The following is a 21,682-nucleotide window of genomic DNA, read 5'->3' on the forward strand; positions in this document are numbered from 1 at the left end:
CTCCTGCTGCGAGAAACCACTGGGAAATGGGCACAGACCCCCAGAACCATACAGTGGGTCCTTTCCTCATGTTCCCGTGGGAGATGCTGCTCCCCTGCTTCATGGGGTGCCTCCTTCCCACACACATGTATGGGGGCACAAGGTGGGTGCTGGGGTTATATAGGGGTCCCCAGGGCTATAAAGGTGCCCAATGTCCTGGCACCCCACTGCCCCCTCCCATTGGTGTGATGTCCCTAGAGCTTTGTAGGGATAGCAATGTCATGGAGTGCTTTATGGGGCTGAGACCCTCTACCCGGGGCTGGCTGCAGCACAGTGACCAGTGTGGGCGAGCATGTCCCCAGCTCCGTGGCACTAATGCCACTGCCTGGCCGCTGCTGTTCCCATTTCTGGGCTGGCAGAGGGGCTTCTGAGGGGCAGGAATTGCCCTGTCTGCCCCACACACCTGGGGAGCTTATGAGACAGAGAGGCATGCCCCACAAACACACAGAGCATCCCTGGGGATGCTGCGCAGGGGGTGTCTGGATGAGGGTACTGGGGTGGGTGCAGAGCGTGCTCGGATGGACGTAGGACAGGTGCAGGATTTCAGGGGGTGTAGGGTGGGTGCAGGTTTATGGGTGCAGGGCTATGCAGGTGCAGGTTTGTGGGTGTGCAGGCTGATAGGAGCACAGGATGGATGTGGGCTGATAGGGCCAAAGAGTGCAGAGTTATAGGGATGCAGCATGTGTGCAGGTTTCTAGGGGTGAGGGGCTACAGGGCTATAGAAGTGCTGGGTTATGGGGGTGCAGGATGGAGGCACATTTATGGGGGTGCGGGTTTATAGGTATGCATGCTTACGAGCTGGAAGATCATAGGGGTTCAGGATGGGTGCAGGGCTTTGTGTGGGATTTGTATGGGTTCAGGATGATGGCGTTGCAGGGCTATGGGGCTGCAGGGCACGTTTGAAGCGGTTCCCGCCGCGCGCGGACGCGCCTCGAAGCGCTCCTCCGTCCGCAAGGAGGCGCTCTTCGCTCTTCGGACACTCTGCCCCGCCTCTCTGCTCCGCCGACCGGAAGCGGAAGCGGGCGGTGAGGGTGACGCCTTCTCGCCGCCGCCGTCGCGGTGCGTCGTTGTGTGGTGGCGGAAAGATGGCAGCGGCCATAGAGTGAGCGGCGGCGGCGGGCCCAGCGCCGGGCCCCGGCGGTGAGCGTGGCCTCCACCCTTACGTGGGCTCCGCCACACCGTGGCCTCCACGCCCGGAGGGCTCCGAGCTCCCCGCTGTACCGAGGGCAGGGTCCTGAGCCCCGGTTCCCTGTGGGTCAGAGGGAGAGCGGCCCCCGGTCCCCAGCCTCCAGTCGGGCTTCTCCTTGAGGCCGGTGTCCCTTCGGTGGCCCACAGGCTGCCCCGTTCCCCCCGGAATCGCCGTCGTGCCCATCTCCCCGGGCTCCTTCTGTCCCAGGTGCAGGCTGTCCCTAGCTGGCCTCACCCCCTTCCCGGTGCTTGAGTGTCCCTTCGTTCCTGTGGCATCCACGTGTGTGTGCTGCCTTCCCCAGCTCGTTCCTTCCCTTCCCTGTGCCCTGCTCTTCAGCAGGCAGCTCTGCAGATCCCATTGCCCTGCTGGGTTCCACACATTGTCCCTGTTACGTCCCACCGAAGCCTTGCTCCATCTCTCCCCCTCCCCCAAGGGTTTTTTCAGCTGCCTCCCACCCTCTGGGAGCTGTGCGTTGCTCACAACTCCATCTCTGTAAGCAGGACCCTCCAGTCTTGGTGTGGTCCCATAGTGAGTGCGTGCACCATCTGCAGCAGGGTGAAGATGAAGTAGTGCTCTGACCATGGACCATGATGCCCCCACCATCAAGCCCCGCCGCATCCAGAACCAGAATGTCATCCACCGCCTGGAGCGCCGCCGGATCAGCTCTGGCAAGGCTGGCACCCACTGGCACCAGGTCCGAGTCTTCCACCAGAACGTCTTCCCCAACTTCACTGTGGTCAACGTGGAGAAGCCGCCCTGCTTCCTGCGCAAGTTCTCCCCTGACGGGCGCTACTTCATTGCCTTCTCCTCTGACCAGACCTCCCTGGAGATCTACGAGTATCAGGGCTGCCAGGCGGCAGAGGACCTCCTGCAAGGCTATGAGGGGGAGATCTTGGCAAATGGCAATGACCAAAGATCTGTCAACATCCGAGGGCGGCTCTTTGAGCGCTTCTTCGTCCTGCTCCATATCACCAATGTGGCCTCCAACGGGGAGCACCTGAACCGCGAGTGCAGCCTGTTCACCGATGACTGTCGGTACGTCATCGTTGGCTCTGCTGCTTACCTGCCCGAGGAGCCGCACCCGCCCTTCTTTGAGGTTTATCGCAACAGTGAGTCGGTGACCCCTAATCCCCGCTCCCCTCTGGAAGATTATTCCTTGCATATCATTGACCTCCACACGGGCAGACTCTGTGACACGAGGACTTTCAAGTGTGACAAAGTCATCCTCTCTCATAACCAGGGGCTGTACCTCTATAAGAACATCTTGGCCATTCTCTCCGTGCAGCAGCAGACTATTCACGTCTTTCAGGTAACACCCGAGGGGACTTTCATCGATGTGCGGACGATCGGCCGCTTCTGCTATGAGGACGATCTCCTGACGCTGTCTGCGGTGTATCCTGAGGTGCAGCGGGACACTCAGACGGGGATGGCGAACCCTTACAAAGAGCCCTTCATAAACTCTTTGAAGCACAGGCTGCTGGTGTACCTGTGGAGAAGGGCAGAGCAGGACGGCAGCGCAATAGCAAAGAGGAGGTTCTTCCAGTACTTCGATCAGCTGAGGCAGCTCCGCATGTGGAAGATGCAGCTTTTGGATGAGAACCATCTGTTTATCAAATACACTAGTGAAGACGTGGTCACGCTGCGGGTAACAGATCCTTCACAGGTACTGCCTGCCACCTGGGGCTCCTTGTCGCTTGGGGGCAAGTGCTCTCGAGCAGGTTCGGTGCTGTGAGCAGCATTTCCTAGCTGAGCCTGGGAATGTTCACTGGATGAGTTGTTTAGGACCCCATTACTTCGCTCTTGTGTGAACATTTGACACCGTTGGTATTGAATCACTTCAGTGTCTTTTGCTCGCACGATTTCACCACATTCTTCACAATCAAAAATGAGACAGAAATGATCTTAGGTATTATCGAGTCCCCTTTCCCCAGGGATTGTTCCCTGTGCTCATAGGTGCTTCTCAGTGCTCTTTGCCTCCTAAATCCCCAGCTGATTTTTTTAGCTGCTATTTCATGTAATACACTTGCATTGTAGTGGTAGTCTCTCCCTTTTCTCCTGCATCTTCAAGCATGTTTTTCAAATGTCTCAATTTTTCACCAGTAGAATTACCTTTTCTATTCTGCCTACGTACTTACTCTTTCAAGCTTCTGCCAGAGCTGGTATTTATGATCTCTCCAAATGGAAATAGCAGCTCTTAAATCTAGCTAATGTGCCAATTGCTTTTCCTTTCTGTTTAGTACTAAAGAAGTCAAATTAGAGTAAATGTAGCTCAGACAGTGCTGGGTCCCTCCAGGCGTTTCACCATCCCACGTGTTGATCATCTCTTTTCACCACTGTTACTGGTACTCAGTTTTTGAGCTATGTGAAGCTGAGCAAGGTGTTTTTCACATTAACCTACTTTAGTCCTTTAATCTGTGCTTTTTTTTTGTTTGTTTGTTTTGGAAGTGTTTGGCAAAAATAATTAATAAATCTCTTCTACTGAAGTTTGTCAGATTGTTCCCTGGATGCTTGTTTTTCCTTTCCATCACATCCTTCCCATCTTGCTGGTTCCAGTACCTAGACCCTAGAGGAAATGGGCAGTAATTCTTTGTGACCGTGATTTCCTTTTTATATTTGTTTTGGGGAAATTATTTTGGGAGGGAATAAATAAGGCTAAAACTATTTTACCCACTGGTGTAAAATGGAGTGGCTGTCTCAGAAACATGAAAGCTTTGTGGACGTGGCTTGCAGTGTTCAGCTTGTTGCTTTTATCCAGAGTGGTGTTCCTGACCCAAGCCTCAGGACACCCCATTGCGAATGTTTGTGGGAGCGTCAGCTCAGCTCCCTGCTGTGGTTACCAAGGCTTTTGTGCCTGCTTTGCTGCAACGTGTTCTTGACTTGCTTCACCTGAAGGTTACTGTTAGATGCAAATCGTGGCTTGTTTGCGCCGTTCCTCAGGTGATGTGTTTTCTGCTGAAGGAAAGCATCTTATTTCTTTCGGAAGGTAATTCCAGATATGGAGCAGCATGACCTACCTGAGTTTAGTCTTTGCGTTAGGGCTTCCTAAAGAGCACTTTGGTCACAGAATACCCAAAGCTCCCATTTTTTTTTTTTCATCTACCAGGGAAGAACGTGAGTTTGGTCTGATTTCAGGATCCTCTCTTCCTTTAGGCTCCTCTGCCAAGCAGGCTGAGGAAGTTGCTGTTTACACTTGTAGGTTGCCTGTATATTGCTGTGTATATGTAGCTTGGGGGTTGTTGTTCTTGGCTTGCGTTTCAGCCTTGCCAGCTTTGCTGTGTGCTTTTTGTAACAGCTTCTGCTGTCTGTACCGTGCTTGTGCTTTGTGTCACAGGTGCTGCTGAAATGTAGGGAGAAAGATTGCTCTGGTTGAGGGCATCCTGTGGGTATCTGTGTATTAACCTGGCAAAGGAACTTCTTTCTTTAAGGTTGGAGGAGATTCCCTGCAGTTTTAAAAGATGTAAATAGTTTCTACTTCTGCTGTCTCCTCTTATTTTCTCTCTTCTCCAAAGCTGTATTTCAGAAGGGCTTTCCTTTCCTCAGGCAGTTGTTCAGTGAGTAACCTCATCTAGTGTGCTTCATTTTAACATGTGGGGGTCGGGTTGAGCGATCGCAATTTATTTTGGGGCTGTCAAACAAATAAACCTTGTGATATTTACAGATGGATGAGGTGGGCAGAGTGCCTGCCGTCATTGCTGAGCACTGATTGGGAGCGGGATGTGAAGCATTCAGAAATGGTGTTGATGAGCAGAAGACTTACCCAGATATGTGCATATGCCCAGTGAGTTAGTTACCTTTGAAGGAGGGACAGGCTTTTTGGTGCTAGAAATGTAGCCCTGTCCTATTTCATAAACTATTTCATAAAAGCTACCTTTGGTGACCAGGAACTAAATATGTCCCTTCCCTTTGTTGCAGCTGTGCCTGGTACAAATGCAGTGTTCTTCCCCACCTCTGGCTTGTTGGTGCTGTGAAGCACTGACATTGCCAATGTGCAGTACAGCGCCTGGGCCTTCTTGCACGAGAATGTTGGTATTAAAAAGAAGTCATTAATGTCTTTCAGCTTCTCATTTCCATGTCAGCAGGGTAGCAGAGGGGCACAACTTTTTGTAGGCAGTGGTGTGGTGCACAGCGCTCTGAAAAGGCTCATCTCTGTGTGGTGGAAATATTAAGAAGGGAAAGCAAATAATTTCTGTGCATAAAGGAAAAAATGATTTGTTGCCAGCTAGCACTGGGTTTAAAATCATTTTGTCAGCAGGAATGAAAATTAAATTTGGCACTTCAGAAAGCATTTTGGATTTGGTGGAAGGCAGAGAGGAAGAGAAAACAGAAATATTGACATCCAGTTTGAGAAGAAAAATTGGAAGCCCGTTCAGTTGTTGTTTTTCCCCCATAAATAATCACATCGCAGTAAACAGGTGGATCATTTGGTGCCTGTTGAGGCATTTGAACAGCAGAATGGATTAGCGTGAAGATGTGGGATTCTCCTGCACTGCAAAGTCATTTGGATAGGGTCTGTGGCCAGCTTCCCTGTGCGTGCTCTCATGCTAACCCTCACCTCTGCCTCTCCCCCCAGCCTTCATTCTTCGTCGTGTACAACATGGTGACCACGGAGGTTATAGCCGTGTTTGAGAATACATCTGACGAGCTGCTGGAGCTGTTTGAGAACTTCTGTGACCTCTTCAGGAATGCCACCTTGCACAGCGAGGCGGTCCAGTTCCCCTGCTCGGCTTCCAGCAACAACTTTGCCAGGCAGATCCAGCGCCGGTGAGCCATTCGGAGCATGCTTTCTAGCATATAGACACACGCTCAGCCCCGTCAGCTGAAGGCCAGTATCAAATAACAACGGCGACCCTGAGAAAAACAGCTGCTGTCGTCACTGAGTGATGCGAGGGTCTGGCTGACACCTGCTTCATCTTGCAGCCTCGTGCACCTGGCTTTGTATTCCACGGTATCTGTCTTTTTACAGGAAGGAAGGAGGCAATGGTGCAATTCGGTGCTTAGCAGGGAAAGGAATTTTAAGGGCAAGGTGTTGCTGGCTCTCTTTGAGCAGTACCTCCTCTGGAGATCATTAAAACAGTACTGCCTAGTAGCTTTGGGCCCTGTAGATAAGATTTATCAAGATGTTACGTCATCTAATTGGTTGTATTTTGCCAAGTGGCCTTCTTTAAATTTAGTGTGCAACAAGCTGTGATCTGTAACAGCAGTAAACAGCTTGTGGTTCTCATTGAACTCTGCTTGGAGAAAGGAAATGGATCTGCCTCGACTTGTTGTGAAAACTGAGCAAAATATCAAAATAACCAGGGTTTCCAGAATGTTCTTTAACAGTCAAATGTGGTTTTAATGAGGCAGAGTGTGTTATTTCTCTTGGAATGTATTTTTATGTGACTCAGGGTGTTTTTGTTCTTCTAGTGACTTGTTTGACATCATCCAAAGTACTTGGCAATCGTTTATGGGAGTGAAGCTTCGGCTGGTTTTAGTTTCACATCCCATAAGTAAGAGGAAGCTGACTGTAGCATCCTAGAGCTCCCTGTCACAAAATCTGTATTGCTCAGGGGGAAGAAAGAACGAGGGAGCTCACTGCAGACACCTAGAGAACAATTTCTGCCTTGTGCTAAAATACGGAGGAGAATGTGTTCATCCACTTGGCTGTAAGGACCTGTAACAGGAATGTTTAACTTAAGTAGCAACGTGTAATAATGCTGTATACACAGCAAGCTGGCTTTTGGCTGAGTGTTTCTGTTCAAAGGGAAACAGTTTGCTGTCTCTGGTGTACGACATTTGTGCAGCTGATCTGTCTGTTCTTGCTTGTGGAAAGCTCAGATTTTATTTGGAAAGAGAAATCCAACCTGCATTAGTCTCTTCACCAGGAAGAGCTTGGAGCTCACTGTGGTTTTGAAGAGCGTTCTGCTTCTCTTCAAGGTTCTTCCTCATCTCAGGTTTCTCCCTTTACGTGTTTAAAACACAGTGGCTAGAGAGAGGGGGATTCTAGAGTCAACCTTAAGGGCTCAGCTGTTGCTGTGAAACACACCGGCTTTTGCTTATGCTGTTTACGGGCTTTGTGGTAAAACTTGGATTGACTGATAAGCTGCTAATCCACCACTCCCTGTTTCTGATCCTGTTCATTTCCTGTACTGTGGAGCAGCTGAGGGCAGACCTTGTGGATAGGCACAGTCTTGTCCTTCTATCAGTTTGGACTTTCAGAGCAGAAACAGCAATGATGAGGGAGGATAAAAAGGTCACCAGAACTGGTTGTTGGTTGAATCACTATGATACATCTTTGGAAGTGAGCTGTTCTAGTTCTTACGCTGCTGCTGTTTTCCTTTCTCTCTGTTTCCTCTCTCTCTTTTTTTTTTTTTTTTTTTAAACTGTACCATTCACCTGTGGCCTTTGTGAGTAAAACCTGCTTCTTGGTTTGCTGCAGGTTCAAAGACACTATTGTGAATGCCAAGTACGGAGGACACACAGAGGCCGTGCGGAGGCTGCTGGGCCAGCTCCCGATCAGTGCCCAGTCGTACAGTGGCAGTCCGTACCTCGACCTCTCCCTTTTCAGCTATGATGACAAGTGGGTGTCTGTCATGGAGCGGCCCAAGACCTGCGGTGATCACCCTATAAGGTATGAAACAGGTCAAGAAGCTGTATGTGAGGAAAGAGCATGAGGGTAACTCTAAATCACCTCTGCTAGGTGGTGTGAAATTTGCAGAAAGAATAGACATCGGTGCCTTTCTCTTTGGACATCGTTCGGCCCGAGGGTTTATTTCAGTAGTTGCACAAAGCTTGGCCAACCTCCTTGGGATAAGTCTCACCTTGTATGTGTGGGAGAGCCTTCAGGTTTTGTCACTGAGCTGCCTTATGGAAGACTTGGGTCGTGAAGACTGAGCCTTTTCCATATGAATGCTCTTGTTCCTCCTTCTAGTGCAGTCCAGCCTTCCTGTGTGGGCTGCAGATATGTTTCTCGGTGCTTGCTTTCCTGTGCTGGAAGGATTCTTCCTGAGCACGTAGGGTTAGCTGGTGAGGATCACCTGGTTTGTCCTGTGAATAAAATATTGTCTGGGTTAGGTGTTATTCATAAAGCTTCTGGTATTGATTTTGCTATTTTCAGACTTCCTTTTTTTTCCCTGTTTACGTTTCTCACCCTGGGAGCTGTACTCCTCTTCATGTCCCTCTTCTATCTACGATCTATAGGAAATTTGTTTCTGTAGTAGAAGTTTAGCCAGGTGTAAAAGCCATTCTGTACCTCTTATGTCTGAGTCTTTAATGCTGGCAGCAGGAAGAACTCCAAGCTTGAGAATAAGGAGGTTTGCAGTGCTTCTTCCAGAACCACCGTGACTATTTATTTCTTTTTGTTGGCTGCAGCTATGGCGGCAAGCAGTAGTGGTTAAAAATTCAACATCTCCTGCCTGAAAGGCTCAAATCAAAGGGGCTGAGTTCTCCAGGCTGAATAGTCTCCACTTATAGCGGTGCAAAAGGGGAATGAACCTATGCTCAAAAAACAAAGAGAGCCTTCAATGCCCAAGTGCTTTGTTTAGCAATTGGATGCATGTTGGGGGCTCCGACAGCCTCGGGAGTCCATTCTGGATGGTTTCCCAAATTTATTTTCATCAATGCATTCTCAAAACTTGACTTCATGTCTCCCCTGGCCCTAACTCGGGTGCTAGGGATCTTCTGATTATTCCTGTGCTCTCAATTCCCAAATTATGTATGTTTAATTGATATGTTTTTTTCCTGCCTGTATGATTTGGTTTAATCTCCAGCTCCCGTGCTATCTGCAGAGAAAAGCCTGCCCTTTCCCCCTTGTCATGCATGACGTTGGGAAAACTTGCAGGGCAGTGGTTGTCTGCCAGCGCCAACCTGCATAGGGCTCCTGCAGACAAAAGGGAGCAAAAGCTCAGTCATTTGCTGTGGTTACTGTCTTTGTAGTAAACAAAGCCAAGTGCCACCTTTCCTCCCTCCCTTGAGCAAAGCGGCATTTCAGAGCCAGAGCTTTTAAAGCTCAAAGCTGTGCAGAGTCAATTAGGACTTGAATAGGGCCTGGGAGCAGTGGGGCTCCTGGTTTTTGGGAAGTAAGCAGAAGACCAGGCGCTAACCTTAACCATTCAGTAGCTGAAGTAGCACTGCTGTGTTTCTCACATACAAAACAAAGGGATTAATAAAATAATACCACTGCCCGTTGTGGTTGGAGAGCTTGGAAATGAGGGGCGGCGGGATTTGTAATGTAAGCCAGTAAGGCTGCAGTGCAGAGACCTTCAGCAGCTACGGGTGTTATCAACTGCGTGTAGTTTCCTGGCATGACATCTGTGAGATGAAGGCCTCTGTCTGTTTTATGTGGCAGTTTCAGCACGTCTGTGCCTGGTGCTCTTTTGACCCTTACTGCCTTTCTGTCTTCAGTAAGTTCAGCCCTCATCTCTGGCTACTTGAGAGGCCAGCAGTGGTTTGCTCTCAGGAGGGAAGGACTTCAGGTTCCCCATCGCTGCCATCTTCCAATATATTTTCAGGAGGCTTGAAGAGAATTTCAGTGGGTGAAATGATGGGACTTGTGAGGAAGAGGCTCTAACACAGCTTTACCTATAGCAGGGGGTCTCTAAAATCCATCTAGATGGCTAATAAGGGGCCATTTAACAAAAAAAATTGGTCTGCAGATAAATCTTCCATTTTCATATGGTTTGAAAAGGCTAGTCTTGCTGTTTCTGTTGACATACAATTTTATATTGCAGTGCCTAATTTATCCCCAGAGTGAGAGCCCATGGAAATGGCCTCTGATTGCAGAGCACTTTTAAAAATAGATTTAAAAATACCAAACTGAACACATCTTTGAGATTACAGGGAGCTTCATCTTGAGTAGTAAATTATTGTGAATTGGGGAGAGAGAGGAGCAGACCGGGGACTATGCTTTATTTAAAGAATGACCCTCCACATACCCAGCCTTGTGTAGGAGGGAAAGGGCTTTTAAAAAGCCAAATACCAAGATTGTGACTCTCTTGCTGAGTTCTTGTGTGCAATTTTCAGGCAGAGCTGGCTGGCACTTTGATTCAGAGGAAGAGAGAGGAGAGTGGCCCTCCAGGAAGAACATGAGGATCTCAATAGGCTGTGCTGTTAAAATGTGGAGTATGTCTGCTCCTGAAACAGCATTGCCTGTATCTGTCATCACCTGTTCTTTCCAGGCTGAGAGCTGAGTGCATTGTATTGCTTGCCAGGAGAAGTGGGGGAAAATGTGCTCTAGTATTAAAAGCATTCTCTGTGTTAAAACCAGAGGAAAAATGCAAAATGCCCACATCCTCAAAGTGGCGGTGGAAAAGGAAACGGCTGGAAGACAAAATGGCAATTCTGTTCCTGAAACTGAAAGCTGAGACAATGCCCTAAGGAGATGAGTCCTTCAGGTGAGGACTTAAGTCCTGTCAACTAGAGCTCAGCTGCCTTGTGAAGGTCCCAAATCCCCAAAACCTTCAAAGTATTCTTGGGAAGAATGGGGTCATCACAGAGAGTCCCCTGTTCCCACAGCAATGTGGAATAATGTGTAAGCTGGGCTTATGTCTGCTACAAAAAGTGAGCCTGTCCTCTACGATGCAGAGAAGGTTCAAGAAATGAACGGCTTTCTAGACTTTGGCTTTTCAGTGCATTGCCTCATCCCCTTGGCAGTCAGTCCTTCTTGCTGAAGCTGTGTTCCAGATCTCACCTTTTTGGAGACATAAATGTGCTTCCTCAGACCGACAGCCAGATTTATGGGGAGCAGCAGAAAAACACATTCATTTGCCTTTACCTCTGCCCTTGCTGTGATTATCTGTTGAATGCTGTCCACCAGGCACTTCCTGCTCAAACTGTCTTGTTGGTGATTTTTGTTGTTGTTGGAAATCTAACAGGACCTGCAAAGCCTTGTTTGAGGTGTAAGGTGGAATCTGGCACTCTGGAGCAGAGCTGGATCCAGCTGTTCACCTTCCTCTGCTGAACAGGGATGTAACTAGGCACAAGCACAGCAGCGTACTGACAGCAGCAGGAGAGGGAAAGGTTGGCCTTATAGCTGGAATGAAGGCCATTGCTAAGGGAGATGAGCTCTGTTCTGTACAGTATATTTGCCATAGGCATCAAGGGGAGCAGCTTGCATTAAGAGAATGTAGAGTCAGCACACGTGGGGTCTGAACCAAACTTACTTGCTATTGTGAAGTCAGCTAAATCCACCAGAATGAAGGCAGCTGATAGAAAAAAAGGCTTTTTCTAGACAGTGAAAAACTAGCTGCCCTGGGAGGGACTCTACTGTGTAGCCAACAGCCAGACACCCAGCTGAGGATCTCCTGCCTCTGAGAGAGTACCACTGACTGAACGAGGCACTTGTCTCTGTTTGCGATGAGTCCAGATGGCAAAGTCAATAGTCAGGAACAGCCGTAATTGACTTTCTCTTCCTTTCAGATTTTACGCTCGTGATTCTGGCCTCCTGAAGTTTGAAATCCAGGCGGGACTCCTGGGGCGACCCATCAATCACACAGTGCGACGCCTGGTTGCGTTCACCTTCCACCCCTTCGAGCCCTTTGCCATCTCAGTGCAGCGCACGAACGCGGAGTACGTGGTAAACTTCCACATGAGGCACAGCTGCACGTAGGGCAACGCGTGGGCAGGGCGGCTCTTCTCCTCGGGTCTGGGCCTCTGCCACAGACAGACCAAAGCCAGGCACTCACGCCGTCTAGGAAACCAAACCATCGCTCACATCAAGAGATCTGACCTGGGAGCTCCCACCAGCCGGCATCTCGCAGCGCCCTTAGCTGTGAAGAGGTGATCTGTTGAAGTCAGGCCTGTGAATATTTCTTCTCACTTCTCATACCGCAGCCGTTCCCGCTGCATTAAGCGCTGCCGTTGTTCCCTGTTCCTGTTGATGAACAAAGTGTAGCTGAGATTTGTTTCTCGATTTCCCAGAGGCGCGTCTGTTTTCTCTCCTGTTGTATGTCTTAGGATGGCAACCGTGGAGCTTTGCAACGTATTTGTGGAGTGCTCCCTTCTGCACTGATGCTTTCCTACTTTGTCAAGACAAACAGCCTGTCCTAGAGGGAATGGATAGAAGCCACGGGGAGGGCTTAGAAATACAGCTACCTGTATTTGTATCTCCAGTATTGTGTTCTCATGCACACAATCTACTCGCATGGTTTTGGTATGCAAGAGGTTAGGAAAAAAAGCTGTGAGAAATCGCTGGAACTGAGAGAGATGAGGTGTATTCCTGACTCTTATGCAAGTCACTTAATCTTTGTGCCTTAGTATCCATAAAGCCCCTGAGTGGAAGGTGGTAAGTTAATAGCAAAGAAAGCCAGTGCAGCTGATTGTGTCTCTGGCATATGAAAAAGTGGGCAAGAAGGTAAGTGGGTGACTGGGAGGGGCACGCGGAACAACAGCAGCTCCTTGCTCCCGTTGAAGGACTTCCTTCTGCAGTGTGGACGAATCCTTATGGGCATCTGCAGGCTTGCTGCTGAGTGGAAGGGAGTTCCAGCTGCTGGCACTCTCCCATGTGCTGGAGAATGACCGTGGAAAACCGATAGCATTTGGGTTTCCCCAGGAAGGAGGGAGGAGACCTGAATTTACTGTGCATTGCTGCAGGTTTGCAGTTAAGAGATGAGTTTGTTGACTTAGGTTGCTTACCTGTCCCTGTTTGATAACACTGTTCTCTGTGAGAACCCTTTTGGGTATCCCCAGGCTTCGAAGCACAACTGGCTGGTGCGTCGTGTTTGGCTTGGTGCTGACTGGACCACTGCAGTGTCTATGCTGCCTAGAAATTAAGCTCCTAGGTGTAATACTGCCTGTCCTGTTAGTTAGTGTGGCCTGCCCTCCTCTGTTAAAAATGGAATTTTTGGTTGTAGACCAGCGTTTGGGTTTTGCTGCACAGACTTATGACTGTGTGCTAGCAAGCACTGCAGACATCCCATGTGAGGTATGGAGAGGACATTAGAAAATTGGTGCTTGTACATGGGAGACACCTACTTCAAACGACCCTGTTGGTGTCATCTTTGGACCAAAATGGGCTGTGGGTGATGTGTTGTGGCCACATGCCTGTGAAAAACAGTACTGAAGTCATACATTCGTTTTACACAGTAAAGCAGAAGAAAATAACCTTGTGTGCTGGTGGCTCCTGCTTAAAGCATGAATGTGGGACCTCATAAGGGAAGGTGACCGAGGGTCCTCAAATCAGCCTTTACTCTCTGCTCTATGGTATTTACTCTCCTGGCCTTGCTAAACTTAATTCTAGGACAAGACACTGTATTTCACTGCTCTTTTTCTGGTGTTTGCACTGTGGGTTTCTCAGGTCTGTCAGGAATGACTTCAGGTTGGAAGACTGCTAATAGAGGGAGCATCAGGCCACGTGTGCTTTAGGTCTGGGTTTCTCTCCATCTAATAACACTATTTGTCAAGGTTTTAGGTTTTTATCCTGTGATCTGTTCCTCAAATACTCAATTAAGGCTCCAAGTGGAGAATCGTTTGCACACTGTAGATCATGGAATTACCTCCTTCCTGCACCACTCTCACATTTGTTCACACTTCCAGTATGAGACTATTTTTGTTTTCTTTTTTCCAAAGCTCCCAGCAGCTCCATCCAAGACTGTGTTTATGCCTTTGTGTCAGCCTGGGAGGTCAGTGCTTATTAAAATAGCTGCCAGATCTCTGTTTAGATGGTTTTTTTTTTTTGGTGGCAAAAATATAAACCAGTTTAGCATTTCTGCAGCAGGAGCTTTTTCCAGATTCAGGCTGTCCTGTGTGAAGCAGAGAATATGGCTTGGGTTATTGGACTCGGGGCTGAGAGACCAGAGGTCTGCTCTTAGTTCTCTATTAAATTGTTTTGTCACTGAGGGCAAATCTATTCCTGTTCCATCCGGTGTTTTCTTCTCTGTAAATGAGGCCAAAAACGTATTTTCAGCTTTTGTAAAACACTTTGAGATTCATGGATAAAAAGTGCTGCGTAAGTGCTAAGTATTTTCTTATTATGTTTGCAGACGAACTGATTGATTCATTCTGGGTACTAATTGCCTTTGAGTAGCATTGCAGATCCTCTGGTCGTGGCTGCTGCATTTTATATCTACAACAGAGTTAATTTTATTACGGAAATTTATTGGAAGAAAAAAGTCTCTCATGCTTGAAATTTTGATTCTTTATTTAAAAAAAGAACGTGTGTGGTGGGGAGGGTGGGAGGAAAGGGGAAATATTTTCTACCTGCTATTTTTCCTAGGCTAGGATGGCGATTTGTTAGCAGCACAAGACAAAAATGGAATAAACAGAATTTGCTTTAAGAGCCTGATTTATTGTTTTTGTTTTCTCAAAACCTTAGTGGTGCAGCCAGGAATCCCATTGCTAGGAAGAGATGGTAGGGATGTGCATTGGGCTATGAAGGCATATTGCATGCTAGTTTGTTGTCTCTTCCCGACATCTGGAGTACCAGCGTGCTTCCTACTAAGGGCATTTCTGTAGCTGCTGCAGATTTCTCATTCTTCTCTCCAGAAGAATGCTGGGGGGGGGGGAAATACTTGGCCTTCGGTGATGTTTTCCTCTTTTAATTTTATTGCTAGTCCGTCTTGTACTCAGACTCTTCCTTTAGCCCGTTTTGTAGCACTTGCCTAACCTTGTGGTCATTTTCTGTTCATGCTACGTGATCAAGAGATAAAGGTTGAGCAATACACCTTGCTTGGCAGAAGTCATCGCCTACCCATTGCTTTTTAGGGCACTTGTGTTTTCCAGCTGTGTGCTGCTTCAGATATGAAACATCTTTTGGACAACATCGTGGCTGAAAATTTGCAAACGGTTCTGGACCGAGACCCCCTTGTAACCCACTGCTGCTTTGTGACCACCCAGCGTTGTGCCTGTATGTATTGGTACCTATATCCATCTGCATCGTGGCCCTGAGAGCTCCTTTGAACGTTCTTCTATTTTGGTGTGTGCAGTTCTCTGATGCTTTCCTTTGGAGATGTTGGGCATGTCAGAAAGCTCTTGAATCCTGCGGCTCTTCGGAGAAGTACTACGTGACAAGGAGATGCTGAGATGCTTGACTTCAAAACCATGTTTGTTAGGTAGTGGAATCCCATCTTTATTGCTTCTTGTGCTGCCTTCACTTTTAAAAAAACCTATGTAATATTTCTTATATAAACTGTGTTAGTCAGCAAGCCACAGAAATCCCAATAGAATCAAATCTATGTATCCATTAATGGCATGATCCTGCTAGACACTCCTTTTGGTTAGCCCTCCAGCCCTGAATGGCTGTCCCTGATATAGCTCCCTGATTTTCTCTGTGTACTTACCTTTTGCTCAGGTGCTGGTGTATCTGTCATGCTTCCTTTGCTCTCTTTTGATTCAGCTAGAAGAATCAGATTTCTGAAGCTTTATTTCAGATTTCTGGTGCTTTCATATGTGTTGTATTGTTTTTCATGTTTCTGTCCTCTGTCTGATTGCTTTTCTGCCAGCTCTTCCTGCAGGATCTCTCAGGACTTTGGAAATGGAGGTGATGTCTGGAAGGTAATGGGACATGTGGCCCTCCAACACATTTCCTCCTGGTGTGAACCTTTATTAGAAAAGTCAGTCCTGTGGGCAAGCAATGGGAGAGGATTTTGTGGGTTTGCTTTTGTGTTGCTTTCATAGTTGTTAATGTGCCTGAATACTTGTACTTTCCTGTCTTGTTAGTGTGGCTGTAAAAGCTTTTTTGGCCAAATACTTCCTTACGAGGAGGGAATGGTGAAAGGGCTTTTATATGTTTTTTTTTGTAGCCCTTGGGCTGCGGGGGCTGAGCTGTGCAGTCATTGTAGCAGTAACAGCCTGGCACTGCCTGCCAACTAGGCTGACTGCTCATCAGGCAGCAGCAGCCGCTGCTAGAGCTGTGTTCTGGCTGAGGTCTGATTAGCCTGTGTTTCTTTCAGGGAAGCAACCAGGGAAGAGCTGTACTTATTGTGTAAGGAAATGAATTCTTAGAAAAATACTGATGTGGAAAAACCCTGAATTGCACATTCTTTTCCTGATGTTATGACATAAAAATACTACACCAGCTTTAGACTAGCGTTCTGGAAATGAGTAACTTGTGGGTGACTACTGCATTCCTATGGGAGAGAACTGAAAAGGGGAAGTTAGAGCAGGGGCACAGTGCCCCTAGTCCCAGCCATTTGGGGCTGGGCTGCAGCATCTGGGTAGTGTTTTGTGAGGATGCTATGTGCCCCTGAGTGTTTGAGGGCAGTTTTAGAGGAGATGGGACTGCTTCAGAGCAGAGTGGCAGGGAGATGCTCGCTAGATGCCCTCAGCAGGGAGAGGAGCCTGCTGGGGAAACTCTGAAAGGAGCAGCAGCACGGTGTTTGGCCGCCATGGAAGGAAATCCTACAGGAACTGCAGCGAGACAGTGGAAATGCAGGGTGACACTGCAAAGCTTCCTGCGTTCTGCTTTGTCCAAGTACAAACTGCAGCCTTCGGAGTTCACCTTCTGTAGGTAACAGAGTAGACTGAATTTAGCCTTTTTAAAGCCAGGGACGTGTTATTTCTCTGCTGTCCATAGCTTTTTTTTTTTTTCCCATGCCAGGCATGGACCAAAGCAGCTCCGGCTCTGCCCAGAGCTCCCTAAGACCCAGCTCTTGGCAGCACTCCATGCCCTTCTGAAAGCTGTTCATAAGCCAGTTCTCATTTGCCATGTCCTCCACCCATCCTGGCATGCTGGGACATGAGGAGGGAGGCAGAGCACTATGGGGACACGTTGGGTGCCCCAGGACCCTGCCTCTATCAACTGAGCTGACGTTTCTTGTATATAGGCCTGGTGAGGATGCACTGGTGGTGATGGCACTGAGCACGGGGCCCGGAGGACAACCCAGCCCTAGGGATGGAGCATTATGGGCTGTATCAGCAATTGCGGGGTGTGAAGGGAGAGCACTCCATGGGAAGTCCCACTGTAGCTGCTGTGATGTGGTTTAGGGTGTTAAGAAGAGCAGCGGGCCCGTGTCCCCCACCCAGCGCCTTCCCGCTGGCCATTTGATAGCACCTCAAAGGCACAAAATGGCGTGGGGCCGGATTAGATGTACCCTCGGCCTGCGCCAGGAGATACGGTTCTCGCCCTCCGCCTCTGGCCCTCTGGCACCAGCACTGTCACCATGGCAACGGGGAGAAGCAGCCATCCGCATGGAAACGGCCTTGCTGCGCCATGTAGCGAGTCGGGGGGAAGATGGCTCAAGTGGCAAGTTCGGAGGGGAAAGGGGCCCTGCTGCGTGGTCCTGGCCCAAATCTCAGTGCTGTGCGGCAATGGAGATTTCTCCTTAAGCTCTGGGACTGCCCCAGTGTGTGCCCTTGCCATAAAGATGGCTTTTCTTACTGCTGCCCTATTTTTTTGTCTAGTCCTGAGGTCAGGGTGAGGCCCAGATGAGCTGTGCTGATAACTGTGGGCCGCGTAGCTAAGTCACTGTTTCAGCCCTGACTGTGAGTCCTTAATGCCAGCAAAATCCCTCTCTGTAAGCAGAAGGGGAAGCTGGCAGCCAAACAAGGTCTCCTGTAACATAGGGCAGAGCAGTGTCACGGCTGTGCAGTGCAGCCTAGCTGGCTCTGGGCAGCAAGGTCGGAGCTAATCTCTCCCTTCCTCCCTCTCACCCCTTATCCCCCAGACAATAGCCCTGCCCACGCCAGCTCCATCCCCAGAGAGCTCTGATAAGGGCTGGGAGAGCGGCTCTGCTGTGGGGCTGCTTGCACCCCCCTGGCTTTGTCCCAGTTTTACACCAGCCCCTGCGTGAGAGCTGACCCTCTTGCAGGGATTTCCACCAAAGCAGCGGCTTTGGCCACCATGTCTATCTATGGGCAGATCATCTCACAGCATCTCCCAGCGCGGAGGCAGTCTGCTTTCCTGCTGTGTACTTCACAAGGAGCTTGGGGGGGCTGCCCGGCTCTCCCTGTTTGCTCGTGGTGTTTGGTAGTGGTTGGCCCTGACAGCTCAGGAAATTAGAAAATTTACTTGTGCCGTGGATGCGGCAAGAGCAAAATGAAAGGCAGCAGCCAGGTATCTGCGAGGGGCGGCGTGGGGGCCATTGCTGGCAATTAGGAGAGCGAGTTGTTTGCCCGCGGTCTGCTGCACAGAGAGATTAGAACCGTATTTCACCACCTCAGCTTGGGGGCTGCTGCTGAGGGGTTGGGGGTGAACGTACGTCTTTCTCCTGCCTGGCCCCGCGTTTTGTTACCTGCGTGCAGTGGGAAGCCCGGTCTGCTCCTGCACAGAGGAGCAAGCAGGGGGTGAATGCTGGAATCGGTAGTGATGTGGCTGGGAGGCATGGTGGATGTTAGTTTGGCTTTTGCAAAATAATCCATTAAGTGGTGTAGCACAGAGGACAGATTTTGGAGAGCCTTTCTTCTTCATCCTCCTCTGAGGTCCTTGTCTGTGCTGGCTCCTGGGCTGGGAGATCTTGGGGAAGTTTTTCACGTTGCATTTTGTCTTCCTGCATTTTTGTCTCTCATTCTTTCTTTCCTGTCCCACCTTTTCAATGCCCACACCCTTGCTTAGCACTCAGTCCCTCGTACCCAACGCTTTTTCCTTCCACCAGTTTCTCTAGCAGACAAGCTGTGAACTGCTCCCCAGGCAGTGGCTTTCGGGGCTCCCTGGCTGAGAAGAGGTCCCGGACCCATGCACACTCTCTTGCTCTCAGCTGTGGGGGATAGGAAGCGAGTTGTGAGCTCCAAAGGAACAAAAGGACCCCGCAAAGTGGCAGCAGCAGAAGGGGAGAGCGTGGCAGAGGAGGCATGAGTGGTTTCAAAAAAAAAAAAAAAAAAAGGAAATACAGTGAGGCTGCATCTCCCCAAGAGGACCCTGCAGCCCTGCTCCATCGTCAGCCTGGGGACTTGGATGCTATTAGGCAGTTCATTAGTAAAACCTCTGAGCCGTTCCCACTGCTGTTGAGTACCTATTAATGCCTCTTGAGGGGAGAGGAGAACGACGTGAAAGCACAAAAACAATCTGAGGGCCCTTGATCTCTTTTTGGGCTGAGAGGTCGGGGCTGGGGCTGAGGGGCAGCTGTGGGGAGGAGAATGCTGCGCAGGGATGCGGGGCGTGAAAGCAGCAGCTTTGCACATCCCTGATTATCTTGAAAGTCTGAGTGCAAAACATAACCTGACTTGAACTGCAACTTCTCAAAGGCTCCCGAGGGGCACGTTGGGGTTATAAACACCTAGTCAGAGCCCTGCTTCATGCCGAGTTTGAGCCAGGTATTCCTGCACCATAGGGAAAGCAGGCAAAACCTGCACAGATGTCCCTGACAGCTGCAGCTGGGCTGCGGTAAGCCACCCCTGCTGTGACAGTTTATTAGCACCGCGGGGTCTGTCCCCTTCTCCTTGCTTGTGTATACAGTCAGCTGTTAAAGGACACTGACATCACTTAATTAATGGTTTAATTGAATCTCACAAAGGGATCAAAATTGGCTGCCTGACTCCTGCCACTGAGATTCTTGCATAGGAAATAGTAAATCACCAATTCAGCAAATAAAGCTACACTCTAGGTAGAAAGCCCCTGTTGCAGGGGTGAGGGAAATAATTCCTCTTTGCGGAGTAATATGCTATTAGAGATAAGTCTGGGAGCTATTTTTTTCAAGCCACCAGGTGTCATCCCTGGCCAACGGAAGAGTAACTGGGTTAGACTGTCTCCCCAAGGCACTCATTAAGGGGGAAACAGACCTGAGGTAGAGTTTTATCTCTAACTCAGAATACGGTTTTGTGTTTCACTCCCTGTGTGATGGAGGAAGGTTCACGTGGTATTTCAAAATGAAGGGCAATACCAAGAAAGGCCATGGTAGAGCTGGCACGAAGCAGAAAGCTCTTCTCTGAGAGCAGGGAATCAAAGATGAGCAGGAAGAGGAGGGAGTAGAGAGAAAAATGTCCCAAAGTAACGGGGAAGCCCAAAGGGAGAGAATGTGACCCTAATGATGGTGCTAATGCTGCGGTCATACTACGCAAGTAATTGCTGCTCAGGAGGAATGTGAGCCAGTAGAAAACGGTATTCTACCCAGGCGCCAAGAAAAGCAATTAAGACTGGTAAATACCAGTGGTTGACTAAAACTAGGCCTTTAATTAATAGTTTCATCTGAAGGGTAAGGAAATCATTAAGTACTATTGGTGTCTGTTAATTCCCTGCAAGAGGAACCGCAATGGAGGGTTTTAAGAGTTCTTCCACAGTACAGTGTGTGTGACTGAGCCCTTGCATATGGAGGGAGAGCTTGCTTTGTGTAGCTGTGCTCTCCCATATCACCGACAACTGCCCCAAAAACCTGGGATTTGCTGTGAAATAAACAGCTCAGACCGAGCATTTAGCTAGGACACAGCTTTGGGGGTGCTCCGTCAGGACAGGAGTGAAAGTGGGTGGAAATGTAACCAGTGAAAAGCTGCACAACTGAAGCACTGTGCTGGAAAGCTTAGGGGAGGATGCACGGAGCTGGAGGTTCAGAAGGCAGATATTGCTTGCTGTTGTAAGGATCTGGCCACTGAAGAGTGAAACTAACATCAGTCTCTTCTGTTCAGGCTGCAGAGTGCTAAATAAATGTCAGTTGGAGGAAGAAGTAGCAATAGGCACCCAAACCAGGCAGTGTGAACAGGGAGATACAACACCCCCCTGTATAAGCAGTGGCTATGTAGCTGTAGATTTCATCAAATATTCAGAAATGCTCAGAAACCAAGGATGTTACAGAGCAGCCTCTATAAAGAGCACAGCCTTGATTCTAAGTCTGGATGAGAGATTTATTGTAGTTGCTGTTTGACTCTCGAGTCATCCACCTACTCTTCCTTGAATTTCAAAAGGACCACAGATCTTTTTGTAATCTTGTTTTTCAATCCATTCCACTGGATTTATCTAACATGGGCATTTCTGCTGCATTGATGCAACAAGCAGCTTGTGGTAGACAATGGTAGCGTTTGGTTTTCTCAGCGTGCACTATGCAGTGCATCGTGGACAAGCCTGCCAGCACTGACTGGTGCTCGTCCTTTGTCAGGGCTAGTCACAGTGCTCTGCAGAAAGCAGCCTGCTGTAAGGCACACCAGTGCTCATGTCATGCCAGCTAGCTGCCCAGATGGTCAGAGGGTTAATCTTTGTGGTTCATAGTATCTTCTCCTTAAAAAGAGTAATATGGAGACACTAGAAGCTTGGCCATGTTTCTGGAGCAACGGGGAAGCTCTTCTAGTCTGTCAAACATCTGTGAAGAACCTCTCTTCCTTGCTGTCAAATCTGAGACAGCTCAAGGAACTTCCCTTCAAGATAACTTCTCCTCTATTCGCATACAGACAGTTGGAGTAAGGTAAGGGATTCATTGGGATCTTATTTTATTCTCTTCTGTCAAATGCAACTCAACAGGCTCTTCTAAGCAGACTGATTTCTTTCAAAACCTGCTGTATGCCATTCAGCCCCATGAAGGAGGTTCACTGCCTCGTTGCCATGGTACCCTTTCTCTAAAGAGGAAGAGAATAGTTAATTATGCAATTTAAGAAACGAAGGAGGAACGACAAAGAGAAATA

General features: G+C 48.8%; 1 protein-coding gene across 2 annotated transcripts; it reads left to right on the forward strand.

The window, feature by feature from the left end:
• Nucleotides 1,042-14,478, forward strand: DET1 (de-etiolated homolog 1 (Arabidopsis)). 2 transcript variants are annotated; one of them, XM_021407173.1, is made up of 5 exons: nucleotides 1,042-1,179; nucleotides 1,780-2,891; nucleotides 5,799-5,989; nucleotides 7,647-7,838; nucleotides 11,624-14,478. In XM_021407173.1, the coding sequence occupies exons 2-5, from the start codon at nucleotides 1,809-1,811 to the stop codon at nucleotides 11,811-11,813; spliced, it is 1,656 nt and encodes a 551-aa protein (XP_021262848.1). In that variant the 5' UTR covers nucleotides 1,042-1,179; nucleotides 1,780-1,808; the 3' UTR covers nucleotides 11,814-14,478. The 2 variants fall into 2 exon arrangements, with proteins under 2 accessions (XP_021262848.1, XP_021262849.1); XM_021407174.1 differs by having other exon boundaries at nucleotides 1,783-2,891.

Source organism: Numida meleagris, chromosome 9 (assembly GCF_002078875.1).
Source record: "Numida meleagris isolate 19003 breed g44 Domestic line chromosome 9, NumMel1.0, whole genome shotgun sequence".
Taxonomy (NCBI): Eukaryota; Metazoa; Chordata; class Aves; order Galliformes; family Numididae; genus Numida; species Numida meleagris.

Coding starts and splice junctions, on each gene's coding strand:
- DET1 (XM_021407173.1), top strand. CDS start 1,809: ATGGACCATGATGCCCCCACCATCAAGCCCCGCCGCATCCAGAACCAG. Junction 2,892..5,798: donor GGGTAACAGATCCTTCACAG/GTACTGCCTGCC, acceptor CTCTCCCCCCAG/CCTTCATTCTTCGTCGTGTA. Junction 7,839..11,623: donor TGCGGTGATCACCCTATAAG/GTATGAAACAGG, acceptor TCTTCCTTTCAG/ATTTTACGCTCGTGATTCTG.